The following is a 10,395-nucleotide window of genomic DNA, read 5'->3' as shown; positions in this document are numbered from 1 at the left end:
CTGCTGGCCTGCTCTGCCGCTGTCCCCGCCATGTCCCCGTGTGTCCCCAGCCTGGAGTGGTACCTGCTGGGCACTGCTGGCCTGCTCTGCTGCTGTCCCCGCCATGTCCCGCGTGTCCCCGTGTACCTGCTGGGCACTGCTGGCCTGCTCTGCTGCTGTCCCCGCCATGTCCCGCGTGTCCCCAGCCCGCAGGCGGTTCTGGGCAGTGCTGCTCTGCAGTTGTGACAGCCGCCCGGCCAGCCCAGCCAGCCCGGCCCCGATGGCCACCACGCTCTTCTCRGCCGGCCCGAGGACATCCTCGATCTGCGAGCAGAGGGAGCCACGTTAGGAGGGGTCACAGCCAAAGCCCAGCCTGGGCAGGGACAGCTCTGCTGGGGATGGACACACCGTGGGACAGGGACTCAGAATCGTTTCTGGGATCACTGACCTCAGCCACGCGCTCGCGGATGAAGCTCAGGGAGGAGCCCGAGCCCCTGATGGCGCCCTGGGCCTCCAGCAGCACCGCGTTGGCTCGCTGCAGGTTCCCCAGCACCTCCTCCACGCTGGCCTCCACTGCGTTTGCCTGGTTCCTGGGGAAAGGGGGAACAGCCGGGAGTGAGCGTGGGTGAGGGCACAGACTGCAGGTTGAGGTCACAGAGGTAAAATCAGGGAGAAACCAGACAGGAGTGCTATTGAGAAGCTTGCAATCTCCCTCCCCAAAATACACAACTCCACAAGTCTGGACTCCAGCAGGTTTCCTTTTGAGATAAACATTAGTTCCACTTCACAGCTTCAGGAGAAGAGAAACACCAAGCAGGGGAGAGAAACTCCTTCCTCCAAACGAGTCAGAAACATTTTATAAGTTTTTATAAGAAATGATTTGTAAGTGGTGCATGATGAAGTATTGAAGGGCAAGCAGTAACCAGTGAAGCAGTTCCAGGAACCCTTCTGGGCTCACAGTGGGGCTGTCCAGGGCAGGTGAGAGCTCTCTGGAGAAAGCCAAGCTCCTGTCTCATCACTTGCAGCAGGTTAAGCAGGTGTCAGACACTGCCAAGGAGTTTACAGACTTATCCCGCTGACCTTCTCTGGGCTATTGCTGCAAGTCAACTGGTGACAAAGCAGATGCTCCAAACTGCCAAGGACACCCTGACATTACTATTTAAGGGACCGTGGAATAATCCTCCCAACTTTCACCCAGAAAACAAACAGCCATTTAATCTCCTCATGCTCTCTTGTGCAACTGGGATGTAGGTCACCAATATCAGTTAATACCAGGACAGYCCTGTCATCTCCCAGCACAGAGATAAGAGAAGGGCCTCCACGGCTTTCCATAAAGCCCTTCTTGTCCTGCTATCTCTAACAGGATCTATTCTTGGTAGATTTATTTCCACTGGGACCCCAGGGAGGTGTCTGGAGATTGCAGACTCGTTCTTTTAGGCACTGCATGGACACAGAAGATCCTGGCCTGAAACTTCAGATTGTGCAAGTCAGRACAGCTCAGGCAGAGCGAGATTTGAACCCGGCTGAGAACCCACAGTTCCAGCCCAGCCGAGGGAGCCCTGGGCTCCCAAAAGCCCTGAACCCCCACCCACCTGGCCTGCTCTGCCTCCTGCTGCAGCCTCTTGGCTCTGGCGATGTCCTCGGCCGTCTGGGCAAGGATGTCCTCSGGGCACTGCAGCTCCATCGCCAGCTTTTGGATCTCGGTCATTTTTCTCCGGACTGCAGCAGCGTCCGTGGGGAGGCGCAGGGACAGAACTGACTCACTGATTTCCTGGATAGAGGCGGGATCCATGTCCTTGTCTGCAGAGGCAGCAGGCAGACGGCGTCAGGAAAGGTGGGAGTGTGAATGCACCGGAGGAGGAGGGCAGACACCCACACACGTCTCACACACATCTCCTGATCCAGACAGCTGCCAGGATCCCTCTGAATTCATCTCCTTGAACTCAATGCACTTCTCACCCACACCAGCAAAACTTTCAGGAAATGACTGAAATGAACCCTTGAATGTGGCAAGGAGAACACCATGGCTGAGCCCAGAGCACAGCAAGGCAGCCCGCACTGAGCAGATCAGGGTGTGTTTCAAGACAGGCCTTTTTTCATTTCACAAATAAAACTTAATAAATCAGTGGCAGGCAGAGCCCAAGGGACATTAGCCCAGCGATTAGCTCAGAAATATCTTCACTCATCATTAACACCGGGCAGCACCAAATGACCTGATTTTCTTATTCAGCAAATGCTCGGGAGGCTCATTATGTTATTACAATCTGTCTGTGAACAATAAGTCACCCCATCCGTTTGTAGGATGACAAGGAATTGTCATCTGCTGAGCAGCCTGCCCCAGAGCAGGGTCAGCTGGCTGTCTGCAGCACTGAGCGTGGTCAGACAGGTCAGTGCTGGCTGCAAACCCCCAGCTCTGCATGTCCAGAGCACTGGATGTGGCACTCACTGGTGACAAAGTGGGCACTGGGCACARGTTGGACTGGGTGACCTTGGAGGACTTTTCCAAGCTCGGTGATTCTCTATCAGTAAAAAAAACCAGCTGTGCCCAGGCACAAAGCAAACTGCAGCCCAGGGTACCTGAGAGGACRTTCCGCACTTGCTGGATGAGCTGCCGGATGCGCCGCACGTCCCCCTCGATCTGGGTCCTTGTCACCCCCATCTGCTCCGCCAGCCGCCGCGTGCTGCTCTCCACCTGACTGGCAGACAGCTCTGTCGTCTTTATCTGCAAAAAAAACAGCGACCTGAGGGTGCCTTTTCTCCTCACCTGGAGCCCACAGCCCCAGCTCMCAAGGAACTGGGAAGGACACGATGCTGTTCCCTGTCCTCACTGCACCACAGCTGTGAAGGGCTGTAAATGGCAAAGATTGAGGGCTGGATCTGCTCTCAAAGAGGGACAGCACCATTCAGCTTTTAAAAACACCTTKGAAATGGATTTTGAATGACTTTGAAACCTCACTTTATCTTTGCAAGCCACAGAAAGAAGCTGGGAGAGACCGAACATGTGAACTCTCCCTGACTGCACCAAATGCTGGAGCAGACACAGCTGCAGATTCCCAGTTTTCTATATTATTCCCAGCCCTGCTGCCACACTGGTCTGTGCCCAGGAGGGAGCGAGGCTTCCTCGTGTGTCCAGAGCCCCTCGTGTGCCTTCAGCTGGGGGAGGCAGCACCCACACGCACAGCACGGAGCCTCCCACACAGAAATTCCTGAATTTCTGAAGCTGCCCATGGGATCCAGCCTCGCTCAGCGATTGAGTGGGGCATTCCTCCCTCTCTGCTGGGCAAGCAGAGGGCAGTGTGACGGGCAGTGCCCACACTCACCAGCTGTGCCGTGTCCCGGAGCCGGGCGCTCAGGCTGCTGAACTCCTTGGCCGCTCTCCCGGCCGCAGCCAGGGCTGCGCTGGACAGAGGGAAGAGCCCGTGGCAGGGCCGGCCAGCCCCGCAGGCAGAGCTGTTATCCCGAGGGCACAGCAGCCCCGGGCACTGGGCAGGGGTGCACGGCTCCAGCCGGGCCCCTCCGCACACCTGGATGGGAGAGAACAGCTGGGGTTGGCATTGCCAGCTGGAAATGCCACCAGCTGCCACCTCAGTGTCTGTGGGGAAGCAAACACGGCCCCAAAGGGAGGACAAACACGGCCCCAAAGGAGAGGGGACAAACACAGCCCCAAAGGGGAGAGGAGAGGCAAACACAGCCCCAAAGGAGAGGAGACACAAACACAGCCCCAAAGGGAGGGGGGACAAACACAGCCCCAAAGGGAGAGGCAAACACAGCCCCAAAGGGGAGGCAAACACAGCCCCAAAGGGGAAGCAAACACAGCCCTAAAGGAGAGGCAAACACAGCCCCAAAGGGGAGACAAGCACAGCCCCAAAGGGGAGGCAAACACAGCCCCAAAGGGAGGAGAGGCAAACACAGCCCCAAAGGAGAGGCAAACACAGCCCTAAAGGAGAGACAAACACGGCCCCAAAGGGAGGGGGGACAAACACAGCCCCAAAGGAGAGGCAAACACAGCCCCAAAGGAAAGGCAAACATAGTCCCAAAGGAGAGAAGACACAAACACAGCCCCAAAGGGGAGGCAAACACAGCCCCAAAGGGAGAGGGGAGACAAACATGGCCCCAAAGGGGAGGCAGACCCTGCCAAGGCACCGGGAATTGCTGAACTCGTGCTGCAGGAGCTGTGTGGGCACAGGCAGGAGCCCAGGGGCGCTGGCAGTGACACAGATGGCACAGCCCCGAGGACTGGAGATGTRCCACTGTTGATGCCACCTGGCATCATCACTGTGCCAGCAGCACCTCAGCAGCCCGAGCCGGAGCAGACACAGCAGCACGGCAGCAGCCAAAGCCCAGCGGCTCAGGGTGAGTAACAGAGCACACCCGGGTGGGGCAAACACCTCTGCAAACCCCTCCATCCCACCTKCACCGTTCACTTTGGGGCAGTGAAAGGATGAGAAGCCCCAGGAGAGCAGCAGCAGCAGCTTGCACAGTCAGAGAGAGCCCCAAAGATGCCCTGTGCACGGGGCACAGCAGAGCCAGGCTTTGTGTGCCTGCTGCCTCGGAACGTGCTGGTGCCCTCATAGCAGGGAGGGGAGGCTGGTGGTCTCCACAGCAACCGTGCATGAGGAGACACCGAAATGGATCTCCATGGCAATAACAAAGCACTGAAGGAGAAATGAGAGAAACTCATCCAGAAATGAAGTGGGTCTGGGAGATACAGGAGCTGACACATGGGAGAGTCCCCAGAGGGAAAAGAGGGATGGTGGGCAATGATTTGGGGTCTCTGGTTCCCAGGCAGGGTGTGCTCAGCCGGTTCTGGCCACAGCAGCAGCCGAGTCTGTCGGGACAGGGACCTTGTCTGAGGGACAAGGCTGAGGGAYGAGACCTCTGCCCCCTGAGCTCTGCAGGGCCCTCCTGAAAACCACACACACCCATGGGGACGTTCAAAACCCCCTTTGCCCCCTCACCTGGTTTATGGCGGGGGTCAGGTTGGGGGCTGAGGCCAGCTCGCCCTTGAGGGCCAGCAGCTGGCCCGTGGCCCCGGCCAGGCTCCCCTGGAGCCCCACGGTGCTGCGGATGCTCTCCCGTGCCTGGGCCAGCAGCCCCGGGGCTCTGGTGGCCACRCTGCCCGCACTGCTGGATGTCTGGTAGGCAGAGCGGATGGTCTGGAAGGCTCCTGAGGGAACAAAGCCGATAAATGGCACAAAGGGCTCCCAAAGCAGCACAGCCTCTTGGGGCACTGCCCTGGGAGCAGAGCTGTGTGCACAGGAGCAGGATGCAGCCAGGAGCAGCACCAAACACTCCCTGCATCTSCAAACACCTCTCAGCCATTCCTTCAGAGAGCTTGAGGGCTCCTGAAGGGCTGAACTCTGGGTTGGGGTTAAAAGGCTGAAACAAAATTGAGCAGACAATGCACATCCCAGGCTTTGGCAGGGCAGGATGGGTTTCAGAACCTTTTCCCAGCTCCTGAGCAGCCCCATCAGTCCCCTCCAGCACAGGCTGCAAGGAGGGTGCCAGGACAGGATCTCTGAGCCCTGCACCCACAGAGGTGCAGAGTGAACTGTCCTGGCACAGCCCTGGGCACAGCTGGCAYGTCCCCAAGCTGAGGGTGTGCTGTGACAGGAGGGGACAGCAGGGAGGTGCTGTGAGAGGAGCTGGGGCAGGGAGCTGATGGCAGCATCCCCCAGCATCACCACGGGGCTTCGTGAGCTCTTCTCCTCCCAAGCACCTGATTCCTGCTCCATCTTCCATCCCCTCCATCTGTGCACAGCCTCCACCGTCCCATGGACCCAGGGACACCCCCCCAGCAGGGCCATTCCCTTTCCACCCCTCCCGGCAGCAGAGATCGTGCTGGTGGGGAACAGAACACAGAATGGGCCCCAAAACACCAGAGAAAACACCCCAACGGTGTGAGAGCCCAGCTCATGGAGCAGAGGCTGCAGCRAAGCACCCCCCTCTCTCTGGGGAGAGGAGATCTCTGCTGTTGTGAGGCAGGGATCAGGTTTAAACTCCTCCTTACCCACCAGCACAGCCAGGCTGAGGTAAATGAACAGCCACAAATGGCCAAAGTTGTATCTGCAGAGCTGTACCTGACAGATCCGTGCTGCGGCTGCTCTCAAACTGGGCTTTCTTGCTCTGGTACTGGGAGCTGGTGGTGAACAAGCTGCTGTTGAGGGCTTCGAGCTCCCTCACCAGGGAGGAGGTGTCATCCAGAAAACGCAGGTTGGGATTGATGCCTCGGACCTGCTCCCTGCGACAGGAAAGGAGCAAAACGTGAATTTAGCGAGCAGGGCTGAGAGAGCACATRTGGAAACGCCGCTCTGCTCTGCCCCATCCATGCCCACAGCCTGTGAGCAGAGCAGGGCACCGCAGGGACAGCAAAAGCTGTGCAAGCTGCTCACAGAGAAATACCAGCAGGGATATGGCTCAGGGATGCACCCCATGGGCAGAGCCCGTCCCTCACCTGATGGCAGCGAGGGCACTGSCCACCTGGGCCAGGCTCTGCTGGCTGCTGGCCGAGTGGCCGAGGATGGCCCGTGCCCGCTGCACGTTGTCCTGTGCCTGCGAGAGGCGGGGGCTCAGCCAGGACCCCCCCATGCCCGCGGGCAGCTGCCCCGTGGCGTTGGCCAGCCCGGCCTGGCGCAGGCGCAGCCCCTCGATGCTCTGGTCGAAGGTGTGGAAGCAGGGGTGGCACAGCTCRCAGGCCGGGTACGAGCTGCAGTGGCCACGCTGGCACTGCTCACAGCGGGGCCCGGTGACACCGGCGCGGCACTGGCACCGGCCCGTGGCCTGGTCACAGCCCTGCTCCTCYGTGCCCTGGAAGTCACAGTCACACTCTGGAGAGGAGAGGTGGACAGAGAGGTGGAAGGGGGTGGTGAATAAATTGATATCTGTATAAAACCAACCCCTTAATTAGCGYTAATGGGGTCCCAACCCAAGCATCCCCTCCCTGCAGCAGCTGGGACAGAGGTGGCACGGGCAGAGGAACGGGAAGAGCCCCCATGCCCAGGAGCTGGAATAGCCCCTGACCCTGCAGGGCCAGCCCACAGATCACCCAAGGCTGCTGGGAGGGCACTGGTGGATACTGGGGATGAAATGGGGGACTGTTCCAGAGAGAAAGCCTCTCTTGCAAACCCCATGGGAACAGGGATGTCAGGACATAGGCCAGCTGCCCTCTGCCCAGCTAAGCCRTGATTTCACCCAGGAAACGCCAGGCCAAAGGCAAAGGGATGCTCCCTACCTGTGCATTGTCCCCGTGCATCCCTGTAGTGCCGGGGTGGGCACAGCTGCTGCCCCAGGGCCGAGCACGTCTGTCCTGTGAATCCATCCCTGCATGGGCACTGCCCTGTGAACTGACAGAGAGCACATCAGGGGCACCCAGTGCCCAACACTGCCCTGTGAGCTGACAGAGAGCACATCAGGGGCACCCAGTGCCCAGCACTGCCCTGTGAGCTGACAGAGAGCACATCAGGGGCACTGCCCTGTGAGCTGACAGAGAACACATCAGGGGCACCCAGAACCCAACACTGCCCTCTGAACTGACAGGGAACATATCAGGGGCACCCAGTGCCCGGCACTGTCCTGGCAGAGCCCTCCCTCAGCTGCTCTTGACCATTAAACCAGCTCATGGAGCATTTCCTTGCCCGCTCTGTGCCCAGGACATGCCCCAGGTGCCCGTGCCAGGCTGGATGCACAGGATGCACACGGGTTCCAAACAGCCCCAGCAGCACAAGGAGGGCGTTTCAGAAACAAAGCAATCGCCCACGAGCAGCTGCTTTGCTGTCTCAGGTCTCCTCCCCTCACTGAGCTCATTGGAACCTTTCTTAGGCTCTTAGAATTTGTCGTGGTTTGGGTTTTTTTTACATTTTAATTTTCCCAGTTGCCTCTTAAATCTGAAGTGGCATACATGCTTTTCATTGACAAATGAGCATAATTAACTTCCCTCGCCTGTATGAAGATGTCTTATTAGGGCTTCCTTGATAAATATCAGGCTTGTTAAAGTGACTTAATCTTGCCTCAATAATTACCACCTTCTTTCATTTTCCCGAATTGTCTGCCGTGGTGTTTTCAAGGAAACGAGAAAAGGAAAATAAGAGTGGGATGCTCTGGGGAACGCACGGCTCTTTTTGAGGAGGTTCCCGTGGATGGGACAGGACAAAGGAGCCACCCCACAGGTGGGTCTGATGCTCTGAGGGGACACTGAGTCACGGCTCAACCCCCTCCCAGCAGCTCAGGAAAGGCAAACCAGAGCAAGCAATGAAAGGGAAGGAAGAGGAGCCGCCCTGAGGGTGCCCAGGGTGGGCAGGTGTGGGGAATTGGGGGTACCTGGTTGCACTGGGGGCTGCGGGAGCCGCGGGGGTGGCACTCACAGGGCCGGCAGCCCTGCCCGCTGCCCAGGTCCCAGTGCCCGGCCGCGCACTGCCCGCAGTCGCTGCCCTCCACGTTGGGCAGGCAGGAGCACCTGCCGCTCTCATCGTCACAGGGCACGTCCTGCCGTGTGCCCAGRGCATTGCAGGAGCATCCTGGAACAGGGAAACGTTGGGTCAGGGCACGTCCTGCCGTGTGCCCAGGGCATTGCAGGAGCATCCTGGAACAGGGAAAGGTTGGGTGGGGCAGCAGCGAGGGCACAGCCCCGGAGCCGCCTGGAGGAAGGAGGAAGGAGCTCGCAGCCACCCCAGAGGAGCTCTGCGGTCTGTCCCATCCCAGCTGAGCTCAGGAGAGCCGCACCTTGTTCTGACAGCGACCCCAAACGCTGCAGCAGGAATTGGAGGGGCCTCAGCATCCCCCCAGCCCAGGGGGACACGGCCCTGCCCTGACCCAGAGCTGCCTGTGCTGCCCTGCTCTCTGGGGACACTGGGGACAGAGCTGCACACCCCAAACTCAAACCCCACTTCCCTGTGCTCAACTTACACCTGAAACCACCCCCATGGAGCTTTTATAAACCTTTACAAAGTGGGCCCTTGGCTTGAAAACCCCAAACCCCAAAGCTGGGCAGGACCCGGGTCCCTTTCAGAGCCACAGAGGGGACACCCAGGGGTGTTTGGGGTACTCACTGCGGCACCCGGCGGGGTTGGCACTGGCCAGCTGGGCAAAGCCYGGCTTGCAGAGGTGGCAGCGGTCCCCCTGCACGTTGTCCTTGCAGACACAGCGCCCTGTCACCGGGTCACAGACAGAGCCGGGCACGGTGCCATCCGGGTCACACTCACAGGCTGCAAACGGGTGAGAGATGTCCCAGCTGAGGGGGACAGCGCTGGGGAAGGCTCTGCGGGGTTYAGGGGTGCCACTCACGCAGACAGGCCTCGGGGTGGCTCAGCTCCTGCTGCTGGTTGCGGAAATAGTTGGTGGCGCAGCGCTCGCAGTTGTTGCCCTCGGTGTTGTGCTGGCAGTTGTCACACACTCCCCCGCTGGCCCCGCCGCTGGCCCGGTACAGCTCGGGGTCAAAGTGGCACGAGGACGAGTGGCCATTGCAGTCACATCCTGGCAAAGCCCAGAGAAGGGCTCAGCCGGAGCTGGAGGGTACAAACCCCTCTGGCAGCAGCGGCGGTGGTGGCACTAGAGGGTGCCCAAGGCTGCCGTGTGACAGTGACACCGGGGACAGCCCCGCGCTGGCACCAGGGAGTGTGTCACAGCCCCCAAAAAGGGGCAGGATTTGGGGTGGGGAGCCCTGACCGTACTCTGGCACTCGTGGGGGTCGCTGTCCTCGGCGGGTGCCCAGGGCCGGGCGTTGTACAGGGCAGCGCAGCGCTCACAGTGCGGCCCCGCCGTGTTGTGCTGGCACACGCAGTGACCAGGGACCTGCTGGGGGGACAATTGTCACTGCTGGGGGGACAACAATTGTCACTGCTGGGGGGAGAACTGTCACTGCTGGGGGGACAACAATTGTCACTGCTGGGGGGACAACAATTGTCACTGCTGGGGACAACTGTCACTGCTGGGGACAAGTGTCACTGCTGTGGGGACAATTGTCACTGCTGTGGGGACAACAACTGTCACTGCTGTGGGGACAACTGTCACTGCTGTGGGGACAATTGTCACTGCTGTGGGGACAATTGTCACTGCTGTGGGGACAACTGTCACTGCTGGGGGGACAACAATTGTCACTGCTGTGGGGACAATTGTCACTGCTGTGGGGACAACTGTCACTGCTGGGGACAACTGTCACTGCTGTGGGGACAACTGTCACTGCTGTGGGGACAACAACTGTCACTGCTGTGGGGACAACAATTGTCACTGCTGGGGGGACAACAACTGTCACTGCTGTGGGGAGAACTGTCACTGCTGGGGGGACAACAACTGTCACTGCTGTGGGGAGAACTGTCACTGATATGGGGACAACAATTGTCACTGCTGGGGGGACAACAACTGTCACTGCTGTGGGGAGAACTGTCACTGCTATGGGGACAACAACTGTCACTGCTGTGGGGA

At 59.3% G+C, this 10,395-nt stretch overlaps 1 protein-coding gene across 1 annotated transcript in view; it reads right to left on the bottom strand.

Moving 5' to 3' along the window:
- LAMB3 (laminin subunit beta 3) overlaps nt 1-10,395 on the bottom strand; it is a 29,300-nt gene that overhangs the window by 3,553 nt on the left and 15,352 nt on the right. The window contains exons 9-21 of the mRNA XM_057387481.1: nt 9,645-9,779; nt 9,259-9,447; nt 9,024-9,179; nt 8,296-8,492; nt 7,211-7,322; nt 6,434-6,806; nt 6,060-6,220; nt 4,938-5,146; nt 3,300-3,503; nt 2,557-2,701; nt 1,572-1,779; nt 428-569; nt 75-303 (exon numbers count right to left, since the gene is read on the bottom strand). Of these exons, the coding sequence (XP_057243464.1) occupies nt 75-303; nt 428-569; nt 1,572-1,779; nt 2,557-2,701; nt 3,300-3,503; nt 4,938-5,146; nt 6,060-6,220; nt 6,434-6,806; nt 7,211-7,322; nt 8,296-8,492; nt 9,024-9,179; nt 9,259-9,447; nt 9,645-9,779 (2,460 nt within the window). The remainder of the gene's footprint in view (nt 1-74; nt 304-427; nt 570-1,571; nt 1,780-2,556; nt 2,702-3,299; nt 3,504-4,937; nt 5,147-6,059; nt 6,221-6,433; nt 6,807-7,210; nt 7,323-8,295; nt 8,493-9,023; nt 9,180-9,258; nt 9,448-9,644; nt 9,780-10,395) is intronic.

This window comes from Malurus melanocephalus, unplaced genomic scaffold (genome assembly GCF_030028575.1).
Source record: "Malurus melanocephalus ecotype Western Australia unplaced genomic scaffold, MMel_1.1 scaffold_1224, whole genome shotgun sequence".
Classification (NCBI taxonomy): domain Eukaryota; kingdom Metazoa; phylum Chordata; class Aves; order Passeriformes; family Maluridae; genus Malurus; species Malurus melanocephalus.
This window is presented reverse-complemented; position numbering and strand designations above follow the sequence as displayed.